The sequence below is a fragment of the Rana temporaria genome, chromosome 4 (genome assembly GCF_905171775.1).
Source record: "Rana temporaria chromosome 4, aRanTem1.1, whole genome shotgun sequence".
NCBI classification, from domain to species: domain Eukaryota; kingdom Metazoa; phylum Chordata; class Amphibia; order Anura; family Ranidae; genus Rana; species Rana temporaria.
Window position 1 is genome coordinate 213,350,825 of NC_053492.1, and position 27,340 is coordinate 213,378,164.

Below are 27,340 nucleotides of genomic sequence, written 5' to 3' on the forward strand. Positions count from 1 at the left end.
TAAAAAAAGATCCTGCCCGCAGCTACTCGGGATCGGCACTAGAGTCCTCCTGCTACCGGGTGTGGACCATCACAACTGACCCTCTTGTCTCTCCTGCCTTGGTGGCCTCTCGGGGGTGTGCAGGGGAGAAGTCAATCCGCCGTGATCCTGGGAAAAGGCCGCGAGGCCGGGCACTAGGCCGGAGCCGCGGCCTCGCCTAAAAACTCCTGCCCACAATTCCTCAGGACCGGCGCGGTGTCCATAAAAAAAAAATTGTTCCGAATCGTAAATAGAGTTTTTCAGAAAAAAAAATGCTGATTTTATGGGGGAAAAATCGCCCAGCTCTAGGCAAGGTTACACTTTTTTCCTTTTAAAGCACACCTTATCCGTTTAGTACTACTTGGTCCTCTGTTTGCATGCTTGCTATGTTTTACAAGGTGGATGTTCAGGCCTCAGCTTTTGCTGGCTCCAGTTGTAAGGTTCTTTGGGCAGCTCTGTAGGCTCTGTTTAGCCCCTCTGGTAACCTGTTGATTTTTGTGGGCATGTTTACTCACTTGCTGTGTGCCCACCCATCAGTTGGTCTGCTTTTGAATAGCGATTAAAAATATAGGATTGTTGTTTAAGAAAGCTAAAATTAGGTATTGATCTGGATCTTCTGGCAGCAAAAGTGTCCATAATAGACAGTCTGTGAAAGCTGAAGCAGTAACGCCAAATTTACATTAGGGTGTGAGCTATTTTCACGTTTATGCATATATGCAGCCCAATCTGGATTTCCAGCTTAAATAAAATTATCTGATACCTCCATGTGATCACATTTAAAGATTGACAGTTCTGTACTTCAGGGAAATGTCCTAGTTGGTTAATTTCATTAAATAATGTTCATGTACAGCTATATCCAAAAGTTTTGAGACTGACCCAAATATATATTTTTCACAGTCTGCTGCTTCAGTGGTGGTAGATCTTTTTGTCAGATGTTACCATGGTATACTGAAGTATTATTACAAGTATTCTATAAGTGCCCAAGGCTTTTATTGACAATTACATAAAGTTCATGCAGAGAGTCAATATTTTCAGCGTTTCTTTTTCAAGACCTCTGCAATCTGCCCTGGCATGCTGTCAATCAAATTCTGGGCCACATCCTGACAGATGGAAGCCCATTCTTGGATAATCAATGCTTGGAGTTTGTCAGAATATTGGGGTTTTTGTAAAGCGTCCCCTGTCTCCACGTACTCGCATGCAGAAGTGAATGCATGCATAGGTCGCGCCCACATATTTAACCACCTCCATACAGGGCACTTATACACCTTCCTATCCAAGCAAATTTTCAGCTTTCAGCGCTGTCGCAATTTGAATGACAATTGTGCGGTCATGCTACACTGTACCCAAACTAATTTTTTATTATTTTGTTCCCACAAATAGAGCTTTCTTTCGGTGGTATTTGATCACCTCTGCGATTTTTTTTTTTTTTTCACAACAAATTTAAAAAAAAAATTTTTTTTTGTGTTACATTTTTTGTAAATAAGTACGTTTTTTTCTTCTTCAATGACATGGCATTGATATGGCTACACTGATGGGCACTGATAAGGCAGCACTGATGGGCACTCATAGGTGGCACTGATGGGTGGCATTGCTGGGCATCACTGATTTTGTTCCAAAATAGTGGCAGTCAGTGCCCATTTGTTGGCACATGTGGATAGCCATGGGGGATGTACCTGGCTATGGTCCGTTTTATGGTGTGAATTCAGCCAAAAATTCCTGGCTGACCGATACTGCTGCTACTGGCTTTTAATTATAGGACACTTACCTGTCCTGAAGTCCAGCGATGTCTGCCCCTGCAGCCAATGTTTCAATCGGCAATCGTGTGCTGCCCCCACCATTGTGGATAAGAGTACCCGGCAGTGTAGCCTTTCGGCTTCACGCCGGCAACCCTACTGTGCATGTGCGAGTCCCAGACGTGACGTCAATATCCGCGGCTGAGGCTCCCGGAAGTGGGAAATTATACCTGGCACCCCTTCCGGTGCCACAATTTGCACCTTTCAGGGGTGAAATCAGATGAGCGGTACTAAACCAAAATGTAATCTTAATATTTTTCAGCTTACCAGTGCTTTAAATGTGGTGGCTGCATTCATTTTTGTGTTTTTTTTTTTTTTTTGGGCATTTATTTTCAATTGGCTATCCAACCAGTAACACAGTTTGTGTTTTTGGGGTGTCCCCAGACAGCAGGGACACCTTTTGAACGTCAGCATTGTCAAACTAGGGAGAGTGTAGTGTTAGAATGACTTTACTAACTAATTAAACCTGAACTCCAGCTAACGCTTTTAAAGCACTTTTCTTTTCTTTTTTTCTAATAGGAAGTTTTTATATAAATTTAATAAACACAGACCATTGCAGCCCTGTCAAGTGTTAAATCATTTTGTTTCGACCCTCCAACTGCAACCTTTGTTGAACAGTTTGGTCTGTTAAATTAAAGGAACACTAAAGGTTCGTTTTTTATTAGATCAATTGATTGCTGTAAGCTAGAGCATTTAAATATCACTTACCTCGTTTTTCCTTTTGACCTCCAAAATACAGTAATCCAGGTCTGAAAATGCCATTTCCTGCCTCTCCTCTTCATGCTTTCCACCAGCATCTGAGCCGTTTTGCATGGTGGAAAGCAGAATGTGCTCACCCCCTCCCTATGACTACAGCCCTGCGTGAAGATGCTCTCTTATCCCTCACAGGCATGGAGGCTAAGCCTAATGGGAACTGTAGTTTCCATTAGGCCATGATGTAGCAAGAATGAATGCGCACCGCAAACCAGGAAGTCAGTGAGAATAATGATTCAGGAGTGCTGGAGGTGAATAAAACAGCTCGATTTCAACAGGTACCAAACTAGTTATAATGCAAAACATTACTTTTTACTTTATCAGCTACTGTCAGACTTTATTTTAAGAGGAAACTATTTTTATCTTTACAACCCCTTTAAGTTAAAATAATTAATAAGACTTGCTGGCTTAACCACCAGGTGAAAAGGAAGAACCTAAGAAAATTAAAGCCAACACATTCAAGAATTTTAGTTTTGGGTTTAATATCCGCTTTAAATAACTTGTATATCCATTTTCCGCAGAATATGTTGTTTTTTTCAGTATGTTTAATTCTTAACTTTATATTCTTTAAATTTACTTATTTTTTTTTCCTTCTTTAACAGTCATGTTGCAGTGTCTTTCTTAAGAGAAACATAGGACTTTTTAGCACAAAGAACTAAAGAGCAAACATAAGACTTTTATTGATTCATATTAAAAGCCAAAGTAGCGAGGCAGCATCTCAAATGTAGACATGCAGAGATGTACAGCACAGTGGGATAGTCATGTCTTGGTCTTTTCATCCTGAGGCTCTTAATAGTAGACTTGGATACATCTTTTCTTTTGCCAGTTTTTAATCTGAATCAATGAAACATTTTTTTTCTGCACTTTACTTTGTTGTGTTAAGAAGCTTTATTTTCTGACCTGGAGTGCAGTGGTACACACAAATTGTCTTCCTTTCTCTTGGCGGGCTCCTGGTTTTTCAAGATGCTGCCATAGATGTGGGAGGATGAGTAAATGCAAGCAGGAAGGGATGGGGCATAACCTTGGAAATCTACAGGGAAGATGCATTGTCTATGTATATGTTTTATATATAGATATATATATAGATATAAATTTGTATGTGTATGTAATCTCTAAACCTATTATATATTTTTGTTTTTATATACAATAATTAATAAATTGATTATGGCTAATGAGTTTTAAAGCAAACCTGGTACATGTAAACCATCACTTAGATTACCAACCTGCCACAAACCACTCTATTAGTAAATGGCATAATAATTGATATAAAAAAAAGGTGTAAGTATTTAGATCTGGCTGTAAGGGCTTACTATGTGACATTATTTGTTTCTTCAGTTTGGCTTCTTGAATACATGTGTATTGTACAAAATATAAACTTGTTGCTATTGTTTGTTTTATCCCGACTTTGAAGATTTAGATTTCAATCCCATGCATGTTTAGCTGCGACCAGGGGTGGCAAGCACCATTTACAGCCATCTGCAAGAATCCCGGACCGGATGCAGGTGTGTGGAGCGAGGTGTGCGTGGAGAGAGGTGGACATGTGAGAGCTAGCGAGATGTGAGAGATCTCCCCCTCTCTACCCACTCCGGAGATGCTAAAGTCAAGCGGGTTACAAGCTCCGCTCTAACCTCCCTCCCTGCCTGCTGCTGCTCTTTGCCTCGTTCCTCGCAAACTTCTTCACTATTGAAGCTAGCAGTGTGAAGGTCGGCCGTACCTGCTGGGCTTGCTGTTGGCTGCTGCGGAGAGCGTGACGGATGTCCTTGTCCCTTCGTGTGGCTGCCAGGAGGTTGCGAGGACTCGGGGACCGTGCTCGGGTCGCATTGTGATTGGGAGCCGGTGATCAGCTGATCGGGACCACGTGACTTCCCCAACGAATCCCATCCTATACTGCCTGAGTGCCTCTGCCTGTGTGTGTGCTTGTGCGTCCAAGAGCTGACACAGGCTCGGAGACCGGGGGTCTCTCGGCTCGTCCCACATAGATCCCACACTGCATCCCTCGTCTTGGCATAGGAGGAGGACGTGGACAAGGGCGACAATTAGTGCCCAAGGGCGGCACAGCACACGAAGGACAGTCTCCATAACTGTACAGTACAATCTGCAGAATGAGAGGACAGAATGAGAGGAGAGCCTGATACAAGTAAGTGATTAAGCTTGCCACCCTAAAAAGATCTTTGAGATCTGCTTTTGTCTCTCTGGCATCTGAGACTTTGCTGAATCCCAGTGTTATCTGTGCTACCTCTACTCTTAATAGACTGTGATTCATAGAAAGGGGGAGAGAAAAGGGAGGAGTGGATTTAAAAACCTACAAATATTGACTGCTTTCCTTACTTGCAAAGTGATGGTCAACATATATGAGACATATGCTATAACACAAGAACCATAAACTTATATAATCTGCTTAAACCCCAAAAGGAGATTGTGCTCCTATATGGACTATATGGACTATCATAAACTGCTAGGATAGGGGGTCCTTGACAGTACCGATAGTATTGAGGCGTTGCTAGTAGATTCACCCCCCCCCCTTTTTTTTTTTTTTCCTTTTCTGTTTTGTCCTACCACTGGTGAGCCATCTCTCTTTGTGGCTTCCTTTTTTTCCCTCCTACCCCCATGTTCACCATGACCAATAAACGCGGGTCTGAGGACCAGCAACACTTAGAGGGGGCCCCTAACACACGATCCACTAAGGGGAAAGAGAAGGGTAGTCAGGCTGCGGCGGCTAAGCTGGAGCGCTTTTTTCACCCCTCTCAGCCTGCACCACAAGCACAATCGCAATCCCCTATAAAAGGAGGCCTATCGCCATCAGCTACACATATTAAGGGCCCTGTAGGAGCATCGACTGCTAGGAAAAGTCAGGGGTCGGGGGTCTTTAAATCAACTAACCCCACGAACTCAACCGCGACTAAGGCCCAGACCGCCAAGGGACCGGGGGGGGAGGCACACGGAAATGCATCTGCATTGGCTGCGCCTGCGATACCAGATCTCACCACCCTACCCAGTCCTGAACCAGTAGATGAGCCCACATTGAAGGATGTTCTGCGGGCTGTCAATGATTGTAAGGAATTCATGGTAGGCTTCGACAACCAGCTAAAGAGTCTGAGGGATGAACTTGCTTCAATTCATCAAGACATGCGCAATACTGTCGAACGAGTTACTACCCTGGAGAAACGAGTTAGTACGGTAGAGGACACCCTATATCCATTTGAGAAGGAACTCGGGGAACTACAGGAGAAAACGAACCAACAAGCAGCCAAACTAGATGAAATCGAGAACAGACTTCGAAGAAATAACGTTCGAGTGATTGGTCTTCCGGAACGAAGTGAGGGGCCCAACACTATATCCTTCATTGAGGGCTGGCTCAAGGAAATCTTTGGCCCTGACATTTTCTCACCCTCTTTCTCCATTGAGAGGGCCCATCGAGTTCCTTTCAAACCCCCGCAGGAAGGAGGGCGTCCTAGATCACTACTTTTTAAGCTCTTCTACTATGGCGATAAAGTCACTCTTCTACAAAAAGCCAGGGAAAGAGGAGTTATTACGTACAACGGAGCAAGAATTTCATTTTACCCCGACTTCTCTCCAGACCTACAAAAACGCAGAGCGGAATTTACGCAAATAAAGCGCACCCTACAGCAACATAAGGTGGTCTACGCCTTACAGTACCCGGCCCGTTTACGGGTTACAGCCTTAGGCCGAACTTTTTTTTTCAACTCACCGGCAGAGGTGGCACAATGGCTGGAGACAAACAGCAAGGATCTCTAGACATCAATACAACATAACTATATGCCTCCCCCCTTTCTCTTTTTGGAGGGGCATTCCTTTTTTCCCCTTTTTTTTTTTTTTCTTTCCCCTTTCTCTCACAATCTGATTGCTTACACAAGGAGAGAAGGGAAAAAGAAAGAAAAACACTATAAGATGAATAACACTATAAAGTCCCACTGTTTTGTGGGGGGGGGGGTTTTCACAATTTTGATTGATTACACAAGGGGAATAACACTGTAGAACAATAACACTATAATGACTCACTATTTGATTATATGGAGGGGGGAGGTTTGTTTGTTTCTTGCCTGTTCTGTGGGGTTTTTTTTTTTTAGGGAGAGGGGGAGGTCCCCCCCCCCTTTTTTTTATAAATTTTTTTTTTTTTTTTTTTTGGTTGTTTGTTTGTTTGGGAGGGCGTGATACGTATTTACTGTCACTTACTGTTATTTATATAGCCACACAATGTTCATATAGCAAGTTACTAATGATCTTAATCTGTTTAAGTCTTTAAGTCTGCATGTGTACAGAAAATTAGCTGAAGGGAAAAAGGGAAGGAAAATAATTTTTTTTTTTTTTTTTTTTTTTATGTATATATATATATATAGTTTGATTGGGTATACAAGGAAACTTGCATTATAAGATTAATGGCACTAAATATTCCACTACTTTGAGGCTTTCTCTTCTTGTTTCAGGGAGAAGGGGTAGGGGGTGGGGGAGGGTGAGGGAGGGGGACCCGTCTTTTTCTGTAAGGGGAAGGGGGGCATTTGGGGTATAGAGGGTGTTGCTTTGAATTGATTGACACTGTATTGACACTTTTTTTATTATGCTTATTTATACATTAATAGAGGTTCTAGTCTGCCTGAGTTACCACACACACGGATAAATGGTTTACCCAACTAACTCGGGGGCGGGGGGGTACTATGCTCACTCTTACTACGCTAATGACTCCAACCATGTAGGTTGGGTAAGTTGATCGATAATTGGACTAACTTGATCAACCGTGGAGTCCTTCTTCTCCTTCCTCCTCTCTTTATTCCCCCCCCCTTTTTTTCTTTTTCTTTCCCCTTTTTTTTTTTTTTTTTTTTTTTTCTTCTCCTTGGGAGGGGGGGGGGGGGAAGGCAGATATTCTCTTTCTCGTCCCTGAGAGATGGAGGCTCGGAACTTGAATTTGATTAGGGGGATGGGGGGGGGAGATGAGAGGCTCTCGCTCCTCTGCTGAGGGAGAGAGGTGAATAAGTGCGAGAATGGGAGGATGGTTGTGGTTAGGTGAGGGCGGTGAGGTCACAGGTGAAGCCCTATGGGGAAGCCCAGGTGGGCAGGGGGGAGGGGAGATCGGGGGGGGGGGGGAGGATGGGAGGGGGGAGGGGAAAAGTGGGAGGGAATTTTGGGGGAAAGAGGTATCTCGGTCATTATAGAGGAGAGGAGAGGTCTTGGTTTTGATAAGTGGCAGAGAGAGGGGGAAGAGGAGAGAGAAGGGGATGAGAAAAAATTGGTCGCTCTATACTATGTTTATTTTATGTCATTACTACTTTATTTAGTCCATGGCTTTGAGGATTAAATCATGGAACGTACGAGGGCTAGGGGACCCCACTAAGAAAGCACTGGTGCTGGCTTCAATGGAGGGAAGGGGGCCAGGGATACTCTGCTTACAGGAGACACACCTGACCAAGGACACGATGACCCAACTGGGTCTACGAAAATTCCCGTTTCGCTACCATTCTGTACACTCCTCATATTCGAGAGGAGTGAGCATAATGGTGGGGAAAGGTGTGCCATTTACATGTGAGAGAAGTTTGATAGACGAGCAGGGGCGGTATGTGTTCCTGGCCTGCTCTATTGAAAATAAGCAGTATATTATCGCCAATATTTATATCCCCCCCCCATTTAAGTTTGATGTCTTACAGAAACTAGTGGAATTTATGTTGGACAAAACCGACATACCCTTAATAGCAGTGGGAGACTATAATGAAGTGCTAGACAGAGCCTATGACAGATTCCCCTCGACATACGATTCAAATACGGAACAAGGGAGTCGACTGGCCCAATTTCTGGATGAGATAGGATTAAAGGACATTTGGCGTACCCGACATCCTTGCATCCGACAGTATTCTTGTCTAGCTCCCATGCTACTTTGTCCAGAATCGACATGGCCTTGGGAAACGAGCTGGCTCTGGGCATGGTTGAGAAGATAGAATATGGGCCAAGGGGAATCTCGGACCACTCACCATTGGACTTAGTGATTAGGAGGAGTAAGAACACCTCTCAAAGAGAGTGGAAAATTAGTCCATACTGGCTTGAGCTGTTGGGAGACTCACAGGAGCTGTTAAATAGCCTGAAAGAATATGTCGAAATAAACACAGGCTCGGCAAGGCCCGGAGTGGTCTGGGATTCGCTGAAGGCTTTTCTGAGGGGTTTGCTAATCCAGAGAGTGGCGAGGGTAAAGAGAGAGTCTAGGATATGGGAGGAGGACCTTAGAAGGGAAGTGATGGTAGCCGAACAAAGATACATTGAGACCCCGTCCCCAAGCAGGCAAAGAGAGTGGCTTGACAAACAGAAGGTCTATAAAATGGCTACTATGAGAAAGGCAGAGAACCATCGAATATTTCAAAGACAAACCCAATTTGGGGAGGGGGAGAAAGTGGGGCGAGTCTTGTCCTTGCTGACTCGGGCCAACTCCCCCTCTTCAAATATTTTGGCAATTAGGTCCTTAACAGGTGATATCTCTACGGACGGTAGTGAGATAAGACAAATATTCCACGGCTTTTATAGATCTCTCTACAAATCAAGGGGAGGAAACGAAGGAATGGAAATCTTCTTCCAGGGAATCCCAACTCCAATACTATCAGATAAAGATAGGGAAAAGTTGGACTCTCCAGTTACACTGGAAGAATTACAGAGGGCAGTAGCGGGGATGTCCAGCCACAAAGCACCCGGCCCGGACGGGCTCCCAATAGAGATCTACAGGCGATTTGGTGGAGTTTTGCTACCAGAATTGCTTCAGACATTGAAAAGTGCTTTTCTGGAAGGACAGCTTCCCTCCTCCATGATGGAGGCAACGATTGTTGTAATCCATAAAGAGGGAAAGGATAAACTAGACCCGACTTCCTACCGCCCAATATCATTGCTCTGTACAGATGCAAAAATTCTTGCCAAAGTACTGGCAGATCGCTTAAAAGGGAGTATTGAGAGCCTTATCCATTCTGATCAATCAGGATTCATTCCAAACAGGTCAACTAGCAAAAACATCAGAAGAGCCTTCTTAAATCTACAGATTCCCATTGATAATGAGGGCCCTAGAGCTCTGTTGGCTTTAGACGCCGCTAAAGCTTTTGATAGTATTGAGTGGCCATACCTATGGAAGGTATTAGAAAGCTTTGGATTTGGCCCAATATTTATTAAGTGGGTCAAACTCCTATACAGCGAACCACAAGCAAAAATTAAAACTAACGGTGAAGTCTCAGATATATTTGAGCTTGAGAGAGGGACGAGACAGGGTTGTCCCCTTTCACCGCTTCTGTTCGCACTTGCTATGGAACCTCTTGCTATCAAAACCAGATTAAATAAAGACATACAAGGATTTAGAAGGGGTACAGAGGAGGACAAGATATCGCTTTTTGCGGACGATGTCCTGTTTTTTATAGGAAATGTGGATAGCTCGTTGATTACAGTGGTCCAAATGATTAAGGAGTTTGGAAGATTCTCGGGGCTAAGCGTGAATTGGGATAAGTCGGCCCTACTCCCATTAGATCCGCTGGGGGTCCAGACAATCGCCGAAATGCCCCAGTTGAAAATATCAACAAAATTGAAATATTTGGGGGTTTGGATCACTAGTGAAGTTAAGGAGTACACCACCAATAATATAGCTCCACTATTGTTGAGACTGAGATTAAAGAAGGATGCTTGGGGCCGCCTCCCCCTCTCTGTAGCTGGGAGATGCAACCTGATAAAAATGATCTGGCTACCCCAGATACTGTATGTTCTCCACAACTCTCCAATTTGGGTGAACCAAATATGGTTCAAACGAATGGAAACATTATTCAGGGAGTTAATGTGGAAGGGAGGCCAGGCCAGAATTAGATTGCAGACTATGCAGCTCCCGGTGAAGGAGGGGGGGATGGCGGTCCCACACCCTAGAACATATTTTTTGGCATCTCAGTTGCAACACATGGTGGGTTGTGGTATTCAAAATTCGGGTAATAAAGACTTTAGATTAATCCTATTAAGGTCCCCACATAAAATCCTAATAGAAGCCCTGGAGGCAGACTCACTTCACCATCCGTGCCCAACTGTAAAGCTAATCAATAAGGTGTGGCAAACTGCTAAAGCCTTACTGGGATATACTGGTGTAACTGAGTATGCCCCCCTTGGGCACAATGAAAACTTGACAGAACTTAAAGATATTGAAATCCCTAAGATCTGGGAGAATCAGGGGATAACACGGGTATTACACATGTATGAGGGAGACTTAATTAAAACGTTTTCGAAACTGAGGAGCGAATTTAACATACCAAATAAAACATTCTTTAATTATCTACAAGTCAGGCACGCCCTCCAAACCCAATTTAAGATCCATCCGATGGTTAGGACCCATACCCCTGAGCTCCTTAAAATGATTCAGACTAATATCACAAAAGGTCAAATTTCTGCACTGTACGGGAAATTGGGGGCTAATGCCATAAGTCAAACCGGGGTCTCTAAAAGCCGAGAAAGATGGGAAAGAGACATTGGATTGCTAACCTCTGAGCAGTGGAACCAAATCTTACAGAGAGGAACATTGGTGTCAGTTGCCCCTGCGCAGAGATTGTCCCATCTATATCTACTGCACAGGGTCTATTACACCCCTAAAAAAATTTTTGTATTAGGCTGGAATGCAAATGATGAATGCCCCAGATGCAAAGCAACTGGAGATTTTATCCACATGTTCTGGAGATGCCCCAAGCTTTTTAGATATTGGATAGAAGTGATAAATGGGATTAATAAAATCTTTAAGACCTCTTTAGAGCCGGAGGCCAGAACTTGCCTACTAGGGGACACGGAAGAACATAGAATCCCTGCAGGAGCATTGGAAAGCGTGCTTAGGTGCCTCTTCCAAGCTCGGAAGCTAATAGCACAGAGATGGCAAGCGCATGCTCCTCCAACAGTCGAGAACTGGGTTGAAAACATCAATGCTCTGATTTGGTGCGAGAGGGTGGCCTTTATTAAGCAAGGAAACTACAACAGGTTTAGAAGAGTGTGGGAGCCTTGGCTGACAGAAATGGGAATATCTGTAGAGAGATAGTCTCTATAGGGGGATCATAAACCCCCTCTTATCCCAGTAGATGATAAAGCCGAATGACAAGGATAAGTTAATCTAATAGCGCTATTTCCAGCGTTGGATATGCTGGATTCCCTTTTCAGGTCTTTGAGATTGGACCCTATCTCCCTTTTTGTGTTTTTTATCTCTCTTTTTGCGATCTTTCTCAATTTACCCCTCTTTTTTTTTTTTTTTTTTTTTTTCTCTTTCTCTTTTTTTTTTTTTTTCTGTCAACCAAACAAAAGACAATTTAGACCAAGATATCTGCCTCTACTTTTTTATAAATAAATTTATAATATTAATAGGGAGGGGGGGAGGGGGGAGAAGAGAGGGAGGGGATGGGGTAAATTAAGGAATTTAAATGAAATATGCTTGGCTATATGTAGAAATACAATGTAACTGTACCAGACAATGTAAACTATAGCTATGTAAACATATAAATCTGTAGATATGCCTAATTTTTTGGAAAACAATAAAGAAAAATTAAGATAAAAAAAAAAAAAAGAATCCACTGATTCTTGCCGGTGGTTGTGAATGCTGCTTGCCTATGCTTGTTGTGAACAGCTGCAGCTGTCAGATTTGTACTATGTATTTGGATGTAGGTATAAGTGGTTACATGTGAATAGAGACTCCGACTTACCTTGGATGCAACCATTGTGTGTCTTGGATCAGCATTTCTGATGAGCTTTGGTCGCTCACACATCCTCAAAACATCAGCAATCCACCTCCATACCTTTCATTATAGGCCTTGTTGACTCCTCTCCAAATGTAGTGTTTATGGTTCTGGCCAAAAAGCAAATTTTTGGTCTCATTTTAAATGACTTTGTGCCAGAGGGTTTGAGGCTTGTCTCTGTGCTGTTTGGCATTTTGTAAGCGGAAAAATTTGTGGCATTTGCGTAGTAATGGCTTTCTTCTGGCGACTCGATCATGCAGCCCATCTTTCTTCAAGTGCCTCCTTATTGTGCATCTTGAAACAGCCACACCACATGTTTTCAGAGAGTCTGTATCTCACCTGAAATTATTTGTGGGTTTTTCTTTGCATCCCAAACAATTTTCCTGGCAGTTGTGGCTGAAATTTTAGTTGGTCTACCTGACCGAGGTTTGGTTTCAACAGAACCCCTCATTTTCCACTTCTTGATTAGAGTTTGAACACTGCTAATTGGCATTTTTAATTCCTTAGATATCTTTTTATATCCCTTTTATACAGTTCAACTACCCTTTCCCACAGATCCGTTGACAATTATTTTGCTTTCCCCATGACAAGCAAACAGGTAACAAGTGAGGATGGTTACCTATTTTAATAGCCCTTCAAACCATTTTGTGTCAACTTGAGTGCATGGTATTAGGCCAAAATCACCAGGGTATGTAAACTTTTGATCAAGGCCATTTGGGTAGTTTCTGTTAGGAGTAAACACAGTTGATAATAAATGGCTTCAGCCAAACATGAACCATGAGTAAAGGAAATGTTTTTGTGTCTGCATTAATATGCTTTGAAAAATGGCCAAGAAATCATAAATTCTGCCAGAGTATGTAAACTTTTGAGGACCCGGATAAATTGCAAATACTTTATTTCTGACATCTGACACGTTTGAATATGGTTCATGGGGGGAAATACAGCTAAGGCTGGCCATACATTATACAGTTTTCTTGTGCAACTTTCCTTTAAATTTACTAAAACCATATAATATGAGGGCCAAACCTAAAGCTTTCAATGTGTATGCAATTGGGCAGGCCCTCGCATTACATAGTTGAAGGTAAACATAAAGGAAATTGAATAAGAAATCTGTATAATGTATGACCAGCTTTACTTTGATAGTGAGTTGTGGCTGGTACCATGCCTTGTAAGCTCCTCTGGATTCAGCTTTTATTCATGACAAGCTTTATGGAATGTGTTATGAAAATCCATAGTTTATCTTGATATTATGTTCATCATGAGCCCCATAAGCTCTTCAGGATTCAGGTTTACTTTATGACCAGCTAAAGTACGTGTTAAAAAAATAAATAACTTGAGAGACAATATACCGTTCATCCAATACAGTATATAGGTATGGATTGTTATTACATTTATTTTCAAAACTGTTGGTATGTTACATATTAATGTTCTATTTACTAATGGGGGAACCAAGATGTATGTGCACCCATGGTCCTCTGGTTTGGTAGTGAGGGAGTGTTTCTGTGTTTATGCTTCCCATGGTATGTTTTATATTATAAAAGGACTGTCACTGTACCAGGACACAGCTTGTAGTTGCTGATTTTGTATAATTTATGAAAAATTATCTAGTGAATGTTTGAATTAGATTAGTGAGCCATGGCAGTCCTTTAATGCTGGTTGTTCATCCAAGTCATAGAGGCTCAACCTGTGGCCCTCCAGCTGTTGTGGAACTACAAGTCTCATCGTGTCTCTGGCTTTGGGAGTCAGACTTGTAACTGTCAGCAGCTTGCAATGCCTCACGTGACTTGTAGATCTGCAACAGCTAGTGGGCCACAGGTTGAGCACCCTTGATTTAAGTGGTGGTATATAATTTTAGAATCCATGGACGCTAAACCAATATGTGATGTGTTTGAGACCTTTTCTGTAGTTTAAACTACTGTATGTACATCCAATTGCTAAAATCTAATTTTAGAGTTTTTTCTTTAGTTTTGGATAGAGTGGAGAGGGATTAGAACACTGGCCAGTTTTTATTGCTGTCTGTACCCCCCCCCCCCCATTAGGGAAATGCACCCTCTTTTCGTCCTGCTTGCCATGATCATCAAACGTAAAAAAAAAGAAAACCCCAAATTTGGAGTTAAGAGAACACTGATAGAGTGGAAATCTTTCAATGGGGACACTAGTTCGGGTGACATACCTGGTTTTCCACATTTTCTCACTTTTGAGGGATTTCCAGAGTAGAGAGCTGGTGATTTAGTCATCGCCTCTTTTGTAGGCTTTAGGCCGAAAGTTTGAGCGATCAGCGACAGAAGACAGCTGCAGCTGGGATCAGTGCTGCAGCCATCTTGGTAGGTATGGTTGTTTACTTTTTTTTTATAATCCCATACTTCTGTTTTAAAAATCCCTTGCCAGATTCATAAGCATTCACAATCTTCTTTCTCTGCGCTTAGAGACAGCTCTTTTGATCTTGGCATGACACCACAGATAATAATACCAAAAAAAAACACCAGACTTTAGATATTTGAAGTTTGAATAAGTTTGAATAATAGTTTTAACCACTGGTACCTCATTTGGAATGCCGGTTTATGATTTCATGTGGTTCTAAATGTAGGAGTGTACTTCTTTTTTCCATGTGACAAATCTGGATTTTTGTTAAAGTTGTTATTTGAGGTAATTGTATAGTGCCAACAATTTAAACAGAGCTTTATATTCAAATCAGTCCCGGCCCTCAAGGAGCTTGCCAATTTAAGCCTAACTCGCATTTATACATAAACATACTAGGACCAATTTAGACATGAGTCAATTAACCTACCATGCCCTTGAAGTGTAGGAGGAAACCGGAATACCCAAGTAGTGTCGTAGTTGGGATTCAAACCAGCATTTTTAGTGTTGCTAGGCAGAGGTGCTAACCATTGTGCTGCCCAAATTATAATAATGAAAGCACCAAGTCAATTTTATGTATAATTTTGTTTATGAAATTACCTTCATCTGTGGGCACTGTTTGCCTTAGGGCATACTTGCCTTTTCAGTTGACTAATTTAACAAAGCTATATCCCAGTCGTGCATCAGTATTTATTTTTTACCAGAACATTTTAGGTTTTGTACTTCTACTTCCTTTGTGTCTGACAACCATAGTGCTTATTTTCACATATCCCTGCCAATAGCAAAGATACAGTAACAAATACACAGAGAACAGATCAATAGTTACAACTTACTGTACCTGTATGACATGGACCGATGAGCCTATGAAGAGCTGGGTGAAGCGCTCTGGTTCATTTGACAGTACAATGTTGTATAAAACTTTGAACCAGAAAAAAAGTGTTTCTCTTTCTACTAAGTTCCTTGTGTTTCCTTTGGTCATTAGTAACTTTACATTGGAAATGTGGTTAGAAAGTAAAGTAAAAATTGAACATTTGCCTTGGGGCTAACCCCTTTATGCCTAAATGTTGTGTTTCTTTTCTCTAAAACTCTGACATGCTTGTTAATAAACGTCAAGAATGTGTGACTATATACATGTATTTTTCATTGAACATACGCATGATAGGTACAGGTGATTACCATGTCCATTTTGCAAAGTAGTTTGGGCTCCTACAATGTGTATTTTTGATCACTAATTAGATGTTTCATTTAATTGATTTTTAGATGCAGAAAGTAGAACTTCAGGCTCTGAAGCAATAGCTGGTCTGTCTGAAATGTTTAATGAACAAAGAAATAAATGCACAGAGGAATCAAGGAAAACAGAGAAAAGCAGAAAGGTCAGTTGAACTGTAAATTACTTTGATTGGTCCTTTTTTAGTGTTTTGCTCAGCAGTGGGTTTTTGAATGTGTAGCACAAATCTGTATTGATTTGCTAAAGTACTGAAGCAGTTGAATATGTCGTTAATGCCTACAGCTTATTGACTTGTCTCCTTCTGAACAGCAGTGACAGAACTGTGAGCATAATTTGTTCATTGTACAGGAATAGAGGTGAAAAGTATAAAAAATATATAAACGAGTTATTACATTCATATTCAGTTTACTCAATATGTACTGGAAGATTTATCATTCTATACCTATTTTTTATCAGTGGAAATTACTTGCTATACTATCTTTGATCACTGGGAAACAAACCTGGGAAACTGGCAAAGTGCCTGCAGATGTGGTAGACAAAGGGAAAAGTTCCATGCAAATCTCTGCAATTCCAGTAAAATTGTTAAATTCCTTTAAGTAGATGTAAACCCACTCTCATCCTTTCTAAACTACTACCATAGTGGTTATCTATAAGGATATACATGCCTCCTGCATGTATTCTCACCTGTCAAAGGTCTCCCCTCTGTCAGTTATGAGACCAGAAAAACTGCAGATTCTGTGGGTGGGTCTGTTGTCCAGAGCTCGGTGGGTGGAGTTGTAATGTCAGACTCCCCGCCCAGATCTACACTGCCCTGGTCAACATGCTTTTTCCCCCGCTGTAATTCTTACACTGAACTTCTGCTATGATCACCAACATCCAGTCAAAACCCAGAAAAGTCACCACATGACTTCAGCATGCCCAATCATGCTGAGGTGTTGAGCAGCCAATCCTGGGAGAGCAGGAGAAGAAAGGGGTAGGGGATCTGGAGTACACAGAATGCCCCTCTCAGGCTTGTGCATGAGAAATGTAAATCAGCTGTCAATCACAGCAAGGGGGAAGAACTGACTCCTATTTCTCTGTGTGTCAGTTTTAATCTCGTTTTTTTAACGCAGTGCTTACAAATATGAACACAATAAAACAGTTCTATGTAGTATTCTGTGATCTAAAATTAATTCTAAATTGCTGCCTCGAAAATGTGAACTTGGCGTTCTGATAAGCTAGTAGGCATACTGGTTTGAAGGACATTCACCCTTCCTTATTCTGACGTTTTATTTATCTAGTCTAACATGAAGATTATAGTGCCCCTCTAATGATATAAAAAAAGTCATGTGGGCATCTCAAACTTGGCAGATGAAGACAAATGGAAAATGTAGAGGATACATTTTTCACAAGATTAGTAGATTTAGGAATATAGTCAGCTGAAGTTGTTATATGCAGATTTTACTCATCGTTTTGCCTCCCTATCAGTAATTGCTCGTCAGTAGGGAGGTAGTATTTTACAAAGCCAAGAACAACTTTTACAAGAAAGAAGCCTGTATTTTTCAATCTATTCATATATTGGTATCTGGTGTTTTTGTTTTGCTTTGAAGTGAAACATACTGTACATAAAAAAAAAAAGTAAAAATAGCTACAGGCTAATTATTTTCTTCACCCAGTATGGTCAGTTTTTGCAACTTCGCCTGGTTGGTGTAGAGTATCTTTCTGCCAAACCATTTGTAACGGCTACCCACTGGTGTGAGGGTCTCAGCCGTTGGAGACGTCCTTTTCCCTGGCAAGCTGCGATATGCAAGTACCGCCGGTATATCCCATCGATTGCCCTTCCAAGAAACGAGACGTGCTACGTTTGCAGAGTCAAGCAGACTGACTTTTAATGTCACATTTTTCCTCCTTAAATCTGGTTACAACTGTACAGAAACAAATGACACTCCCCCCCCCCCCCCAGGGGGGACTTCAATACACACACTTTGAAACAATGACCTTCCCTTGAGCCAATCAGCTGCTAGCCATTTCGGCTCCTCAACTTAGCTTGATCAGACAATAGAATTCAATTAACCTTTAAAACAATTATCACTCACACATAATCCCCCTCAGCATACACCTCACAGGAGGCTGTTATCTCCACAAGAGAGTTCATTAGCTATGCGAAGGGTACATTAGCATTCAGCAGTGACAGAGACCCTTGTCCAGTTAACCCTTTGAGCTCAGAATACAATGTGGTACATCCACTTGTGACAAGCCATGCAGTTCCTTGTAGTCCTCCCTGCACGAAGATCATAACTGTCCCGGCAGCATGCATGTGTCCGTTACACTACTCCCCCTTTGTGGAACACTCCGGCAGACCCGGATTGATCCTTTTCGGATCAACTTGGGGATGTCCGGTCTGCTGTTAGGGTAAAAGTTCCGTTTGCCTGGACAGTCCGTCGGCCTTCTCATTGGCTTACCAGGTCGGTAGCTGATGGTGAAGGTGAATAATGGAATTCAGTTCTGGAACAGTCACTTGCTTTGCTCTCTCAATGGCTCCCAAAACCTGTTGCTGATGCTCTTGGGACAAATACGGCACCACCTGGATGCAAATCCCATTTAATCTTTTGACAATTTCTGCCTGTTTGTGCATTTCAATGTTCAAGCCACGGGACATCTCATAATACATGACATAGTGTCGTTGCATCTCTGATTTCTCACTGGCCAGCTTGTCACATTCCCATTTTAGACTGTGATATTGTGCCGGATCTACAGTACATGTCGGGGTGTTGGGTGTTGTGCGTCTCCAATTGTTATTTGTAGCTCTCAAAGGGCAATAACGAGCAATATGTCCCGTGTCGCTGCAGTGATGGCACGTCACCCTAGGCGAATCCCGGGGGTAGTTGCTAGGCCCCTGAGGACGTGGTGGGACTGGAGCCCGAAACTCTAGGCGTGGGGTGACGGTTGGAGTACGCGGTTCTACCTTATGAGCCAGCGATCTCGTACCCAGTCTTGTATGTTTGCGGCCAGGTCTTGGAAGAAATGTTCCATTAGGAACAGCTGCAATACTTCCTCCCCGGTGTTGGCCTTGCACCCTTGGACCCAAAGGGATGCCATCCTTTGTAACTGGTTGGCCCATTCCATGTGGGAGTCCACAGCCATCTTCTTGGACTCCCGGAAGCGCCGGCGGTAGGCTTCTGGCGTTACGGCATATCGGGTTAGCAACGCCTTTTTAACTTGCTGATATTGTAAAATATCCTCTGGAGCGAGAGCCCGAAAGGCTTCATTGGCTTTGCCCGACAATTTCCCCGACAAAATAGTGACCCATTGGTCTGGTGGTACCTGGTGTAGTGAGCACTGCCTCTCAAAATCCGCCAAATATCCATCTATTTCCTCCTCACTTTCTACAAAAGCTTTAAATGCAGTGAACGGTATTTTCTTTCCTGTAGCAGCAGGTGGGTGTGTAGGAACTGCAGGTGTAATGGGCTGTCTCGCTCTTACCAGTTCCAGTTCTTGTCCCCTCTTCGTCTGTATCTCTTCCCTTGCTTCCCGGAACAGCTGGTTGATTAGTTCCACGGACGTTTCTGGATACAAGGATAATCTCCGCTGTACAATCCCAGTAATTACATCTTCCTCGCTGACCGGTGCAAGGGGCTCAGTTCCTTCCATGGATCCATCCATTTCGTCCAGCTCCAGCAGTTCAGCTATCAGCTCCCTCCGTGGTCTGTTGCTGGCGCTCCTACCACGACTCTCTAATAAATCTTTCAGTGTGGATCTTTTCAGCCTGGCGTACTGCGACTCCATTCAGCACTTGCTCTTTGGATAAAAGGACCATCCCACTGCTACCAACCAATGTAACGGCTACCCACTGGTGTGAGGGTCTCAGCCGTTGGAGACGTCCTTTTCCCTGGCAAGCTGCGATATGCAAGTACCGCCGGTATATCCCATCGATTGCCCTTCCAAGAAACGAGACGTGCTACGTTTGCAGAGTCAAGCAGACTGACTTTTAATGTCACATTTTTCCTCCTTAAATCTGGTTACAACTGTACAGAAACAAATGACACTCCCCCCCCCCCCAGGGGGGACTTCAATACACACACTTTGAAACAATGACCTTCCCTTGAGCCAATCGGCTGCTAGCCATTTCGGCTCCTCAACTTAGCTTGATCAGACAATAGAATTCAATTAACCTTTAAAACAATTATCACTCACACATAATCCCCCTCAGCATACACCTCACAGGAGGCTGTTATCTCCACAAGAGAGTTCATTAGCTATGCGAAGGGTACATTAGCATTCAGCAGTGACAGAGACCCTTGTCCAGTTAACCCTTTGAGCTCAGAATACAATGTGGTACATCCACTTGTGACAAGCCATGCAGTTCCTTGTAGTCCTCCCTGCACGAAGATCATAACTGTCCCGGCAGCATGCATGTGTCCGTTACACCATTATTTCCCCATTTGGGCTAGATGAGCAGCATTTTCTCTTATGGTACATCATTGTCTGAAACCCTATTATTCGATCGCCAAGATTACACTTTTTATATCAGGATCTAAATATGCAAGCTGCCATTGCTGACTTGCTTTTGAATGCACAAATGGCATGAATTTTATCCTTATCCTCATACTTGGTTGATGAGTCACTAACTGGAACAAGCATGCACAGATGTCCCAACTCTTGGCTGACTGCATACATGTTGTGGGTCATTGACGCAGTAAATAACAAAACAAGGATGAGAATGGCAGAGCTTTGGATTTTTGGGCTGGAGTTACATTTACTGTATGCATGTTTTCCAATAAAATCAATAGAAACACATCAGAACACATCAACATGCAAAAACGTGGATGGCTGCACGTTTATAATGTTGCACAGCACTTTGTATGCAATGTCAACACGCTTCATAACACATTTACCTGTGTTATGGTATGCCGTGATGGATGTCTTGACACATTAAAAAACCAAACTGTTCATGCAATTCTCCATAGTAACAAAACAATGATCCAAAATCAGAAATACTCATGATGAATATCCAATATGAGTGAATACGCCAAATTAATGGAACAATCACCCAGATGAACCTCCACTGGAATTTATACAGATTGCATTCTTATGGGAAACCTTAGACTCAAATTATGAGAGTCTAAAAGCACTGTTCACAAGCCCAAGAAGAAAAAAAAATATCCAAACCTTCTCCACTGTAATGGTGATGAGGGCGATGTCATTGCTGCTGATTAGAATTGTGCCATAGCAATAACCATAGAGAATAGATAAAGAACTCCCACATAGTGTTAAATTGTAAATCTGTTTATTTAAAAACAATAATAGCAACGTGTTAAAGATGTAATTCAGCATTTAAACAGTAAGGAACCAATCCACATATGTTGAAACATTGGCGTGACATCAGGCATGAACTACACCATACGCATTTCGTCAGAATTATCGGGAGAATGGAGTCCATGTCCATCCCCACACCTTTTTATACTGTTCCTAATGGAAAAGGAACAGCTGCCTCTACTGGCGAAATCTGGCCTCAATTGGACATAGGCTGCCCCTGCATTAAAGCGGATGGCCAGGCCTAATAAAAAATGGCTGCTCGATGATGGCCAAGCCGCATTTTGGTCAAAGAATCCATGATGGAAAGAATGGCTGGGTTTCCAAGCCTCGGTTTCAAATTAAAATGGCCGCAGTCAAATATATACCAAAAACGCCCAAACCAGTAATGCCCCTACTGAGTTTCCAGCTAAGGGAGATTGATAAATAAAATAATGGATAATGTTGGAAAAAAAAACAGGGCATAGATAATACCGAAAAATTAATAATGAAAACAAATATAAAACCCTAAAAAATGTACATCTGACCATTTAACCACTTCAGCCCCGGAAGGATTCGCCTCCTTAATGACCAGGCCATTTTTTGCGATACGGCACTGCCTTGCTTTAATGGACAATTGCGCAGTCGTGCGACAAGGTACCCAAACAAAATGTTTCCCCCCCCCCCCGACAAATAGAGCTTTCTTTTGATGGTATTTGATCACCTCTGTGGTTTTTATTTTTTGCGCTATAAACAAAAAAAATCATAAATTTTCGGGAAAAAAAAAATATATATATTTTTTTCCTATAATATATATCCCAAAATAAAAAATAAAAGATAATTCTTCATCAGTTTAGGCTGATATATATATTCTTCTACATATTTTTGGTAAAAAAAAAAATTGCAATAAGCGTATATTGGTTTGTGAGAAAGTTATAGCATCTACAAAATAGGGTATAGTTTTATGGTATTTTTATTTTTTATACTGGTAATGGCGGTGATCAGCGATTTACATTTTTTATTTTTTTTTGCCAAGGACAGATCAGACACTTTTGACACATTTTTGGGACCATAAAATGCACTTATTTATAAAAATGCACTGATTATTGTGTAAATGTCACTGGCAGGCAAGGGGTTAACACTAGGGGGCTATCAAGGGGTTAAATGGGTTCCCTCAGTGTGAGGAGACATATTGTTCCTAGCTAGTAGGAACAGACAATCTGTCCCTCCTCTCCCGACAGAACTGGGATTTGTGTGTTTACACACACAAATGCTCGTTCTGTCTCTGGTAACCCGGGATCGTGCATGGCCGGCAGTCACCGCAGCCACGCGCATCGGCTTGTGCACTGTTTGAAGGGCCAACGTACAGCTACGGCGATTTGTGGGAGAGAGCCGACCTGATGCAGCAGAATGACGGCGGCTGGTCGGCTAGTGGTTAACATGTAGTCACATGGTTGAAAATACATAAAAACATATTTGAAATTAAATGGATATCACAAATTATTAATAAAATGGTTTATGTCCCATTTTATATACATTCATGCCATGAAGGACTTTAAATCTTAAATTCATTTGGTCTCCATCTGTGAGACACCGCTTTTAGATAAGCCCCTTATCCATGATGGTACATAGTTATCTATTGTCACAAAGGAAGTACCCCTAGGATACCTATTGTGGCAATGTGCAAAATGTTTGGGCGCTATTTTTTGTTGTTTCACAATTGGTCCTATTGTGTTATTGCCAGCAGCTTTCTATTTTTCTTCTGTCTTTAACACATGCATTGAGATGCATTTTGATGCAATTCTATTGATTTCCAAAGAAAATACATCAAGCAATGCAGCTGTCCAAATCCAGCCGTAATAAGTCGGCAATAGCAATAGTTTTTTTTTTTTTTTTTCATTTTGCTACAAAATTCATTAGAAATTAACCACCAACTGAAGGAGCAAATGGCTCCCTATAGTGTAAGATAACGTCTGTAATGGCAATTGATTGCAAAATGTTCTAGTTGTTTTTATGTAAGACTTTTGCTATTTGTTTAATTTGTATACCGATTGATTGCTGCTAATTCTGATTGATTGCTAACAGTTTTGGTAGAGTGATTGAGCTAAAAAGCAAACCTATTGCATATAATGGCCCTAATAGATTTATCCATCTAATTGTCATTATTTTTCATATCATATTTGTGCACATTTTTGCATATAGTTTATATATTTTATATGTATGTATACATTTTTTTTATGCAAATTTTATGTGCAAACGTTTTCCCATTTACATTTTTCTCATGTAAATGTATCTTAAGATTATTTTGTTTTTAGCAATGGGAAATATATTTTCATTCTCAAATGATCATCTGTTTTGTCTGTGTGAGCAAGGAAGAGGAGTTAGAAGGAAGAGCAAGGAAGAGCCCAATGCCGACTCCCCTGTGAAGTTGGTCACCTATAAAAATGGATTTCTGGGATGTATGAATCACAGGACACAGGAATGGTTACAGTAATTCTTAGAACATTGGGTTATGCTCCACCTACAGGTGATTGGGCACTAGCAAATAGCAAAGCAGAGACCCAGACCTGCAAAATCCCATCCTCTCCCAGAATTCCTCCAGTTTTGTAGATGATGAACCTCTGTATCTCTGCTGTGAGTTATTTCTATTTGGTGTACTGTTGATGGTCTTGTGGGCTATAGAAGTGCAGCATTTGGGATATGATGTCTTTTTTCATTATCTTTGCTTTGAAGTAAAACATATGTTAAAAATTGTATTTGGTTCTAGTTGGTTATTGACTGTCCCAGGCTGGGGGGTGGAAGATGTTAACTTGTGGAAGTTCTGTGCCTAGGCTTTTGGTCCTAGCCAGCCCATCTGTGATATAAAAAGGGAGAAAGCTGAGGCCCTGGGCTCTTCTCTGGTTTTCCCTGCTTGGTCGGATCTTCCTAGCTTAGGAAAAAAGAAAAACTGCGCCAACTCTATGAGCCAGCTATGATACTGGGAAAATATTCAATACGAATAAAACATGAAATTTGAATATTGAAAAAATAACTGAAAAAAATTAATGAATAAAAATGAATATAAATGAATAAGTCCAAACAAAGAGTGTCCTGATAGATGTCAAACACAGGATATGCAGCAGGAAACCTTTCAGCTGAATTCTTAATCACACCACCGTGACAGGTAATACAAATCAGTGAAGCTACCACCACATGAATAGCCTCTTACCAGATTGCTAAGAGGAATTAGCCTTAGGCAAGATCCACCGGCCTGTGTTGAAAGAGTGTCCCGATAGATGTCAAACACAGGATATGCAGCTAGGATCTTCCTAGCTGCCTGATGCGTGGAAGCGGGATGTTATGCCACCCTTCTTTAGTAAAGTGCATTAGCTGTTATGAGACTGGTCTGAAGTTATTCAAAAAGGCTTCATGTTGGTTCTGGTGTCTCTAAAGAACCTGTGTCTGTAAATACATTTGAGGGAAATGAAGTAACACCACTACAAGGGGTAAACTCGGCAAGACAAGAAGAGGCATGTAGTTGCTGTGAGTAACCAAGTACAAGTTCAAGACACAAAGCACCAGTTGTTAGACATGGTACCTGGTAAGGTGACACTCCTACGGTAGTGAGGGGGTCGTTGTCTGGCTCCCTCCCTAGAGGTCAGAATCCCATAGCGACTGGATCTGAACCCGCTTTAGGGAGAGCTGTGGCCTGGTCACGTAGTACGGGATGTGAGAGTTAATGAGTGCACACCTGAGGTCCACGCTTTGTGCACAGCAGCACCCCATTTTGTTATTTGGGTGTGAGGTAACAGAGGTACGCTGGACTGGTGGAGTGGGCGCAGCCTCAGCACGTCCCTCCTAATGCAACATATACACTACAGTGTGTAGTGATCTGGGGACAGCACTTTTGTCAGTCTGGTGCGTCACAATTTCAGGTCCCATTTTTCAACCCATATTTTTGGCTGAATTCGGCCTGAAACGGACCAAAAGGCACCACAGGGCTCCTGTGCAAATCTCATCTGAGCCGCTGCGGAGATATGTGAACCTCCTCCATAGAGAGCGAGTCACAACCTCCTGCAATTAATATGCAGAACTGCACCAAATTTTGCACGCTCCTGTTTAAGTAAATCAACCCCATACAGTTCTTAGGCCTCATGCCCACATGCGTTTTTTAAAGCCGCTTTTAGGAACGTTTTTTACTGCTTAAAAAATGCCTCCATGTAAATCTATGGCCATGCAGAGGTTTTTGAGCTGTAAGTTGCATAGGCATTTTTTAAGTTCCAAAAAAAAAAACCAGGACCAGCGCATTTTTAACAAGGCTCCATGCTAGAGCTGTAAAAACGCCAGACATCGGTAAAAGCTGTTAAATGCGGCTTAACGTTGTATACAGAGCATTCCGCCTCGTCGGGCATTACTCTGCCTTTATTCAAAATCAATGGTTCCCCATGGGAGTCCATTGATTTGAATAGAAGTCGCACCAGAAGTCGAATCATGATGATCCGACTTGTGGCGCGACTTGTGTGCTGAGAATCTTGAAGGGGAACCCCCACCAAAATGAAAAAAAAATTGGCGTGGGGTCCCCCCCCCAGGGCGATTCCAGACCCTCCAGTATGATATGGATTTTAAGGGGAACCTTTTTTTCCTGCCGTCGGTATTGGCTTTACAGCTCGTTTTTTAGAACGCTGTGTGGGCATTGTCCTTATATTGACTTTATGCACGTACGTGTTTGAGCATGCACGTGTTAAATCTACAGATATGCATGGTCCCAGGAGCAGCTGTGCCCTACGTTTTTTGGATGTAAACACAGTTGTGTGTATGGCCCCATCAATTCCTATAGTGCTGCATTCAGATGCATACAAAACTATATGCTGTACACATCTACATGTGGCATTTTTAGATGCCTGTGTAAATAAACCCTAATACTTGTAGTACTTAAACCTCACTTGGCTTAAGAGCCTACCCCATTTATGTGCAGTTAAGGTGAGATTAAGATCTCTGGGAACTCATTTTAATGAAAAGTGTTTTTTAGTATTGCAAAGACCTAGGAAATATTGCATGCAATATCCAAGCAGCTTGTATATACGAAGAAAGGAGAGAGTTATCAAGAGAGCATTCAAATGCTGCTTTCGCAGTTATTTTGAGAGTGAATCTATAGACTGCTGATGAATTACTTTACAATGGTGTCTGGCATCTATGAAAAACATCCTGTTGGTGACACTTTGATATATCGTGCTTTTTCAGTGATGCCACAGACCATACTTTGAGTGCATTGGGAATATCTTGAAGTGTCCTAGCAACTAAAATGGCATTTGGGTGATCTGCTATCTTTGAGATTCCAACATATATCTACAATGGAGCCCTCTTATGAAAATGTGTTAATTGGTCAGGTTAAAATAAGTTCTTCCACTCTTTATGATAAACTCAATACGAACAGTTACCTGATTGTTTTAGGACTGTGCCAGAAGATGCCTAAAGGTGGTCAGATCGTGGTTGTGTGGCCACCCTATTTTATCTCTCGCCTTCATAAATGGCTAAGAAGATGATTATCTGAGGTATTTGAGGTCATGCACTGGGGTAGACTAATGCACTACAGTATGATTGATTGGATGGAAAATGGAAGAGTAAGCAGGCAGTATATTGTATGTACTTCAAGTGGTTCTAAAGCCAAATGCATCGAGGTAAAAAATAGGGATGCACCGATACCACTTTTTAGCTATGAGTACTGGTACTTTTTTTTTTTTTTTTAAGTACTCACCGTACCAATTACGATACCTATTTCTGGCATTTAGGGAGATCAAGATGAAGAGGAAGAACTGGGTGGGGGTCTCCATCTATCAGTGTGCTCTGTAATATTACTATCTGGATGAGACCAAGTGATAAAGAAACACAGCACTCCCAACACTCAGTACTGCCAGCCCCACAGCTAGGAAGACCACGCTGTCATCCCATGCCCTCCTCATCCTTCAGTCCCATCTACTCCATCCAAAATCCCCCTTCTCTTGAACTTTTTACAACAAGTTTGAGTGCAGGAGTAAGTAACATAAAATATTGTATTGCGTGCAGAAGTCAGGATGAGAGTGGGGTGTGGGTGTACGAGGAGAGAGACAAAGGGGTGAGAGAGAGGGGAAAGGAGAGGTGGGACAAATCTAGAGAAATAGAGTCAAAAGTAAGAGCGAGAGAAAGAAAGGAGAGAGTCTTTATGGCACTAAAATCCCAGCATG

General features: G+C 42.1%; 1 protein-coding gene across 2 annotated transcripts in view; it reads left to right on the forward strand.

The window, feature by feature from the left end:
- Positions 1–27,340, forward strand: part of MCPH1 (microcephalin 1) — a 427,349-nt gene that overhangs the window by 84,139 nt on the left and 315,870 nt on the right. For both annotated transcript variants that reach the window (XM_040349814.1, XM_040349813.1), the window contains exon 9: positions 15,902–16,014. In XM_040349814.1, the coding sequence (XP_040205748.1) occupies positions 15,902–16,014 (113 nt within the window). The remainder of the gene's footprint in view (positions 1–15,901; positions 16,015–27,340) is intronic.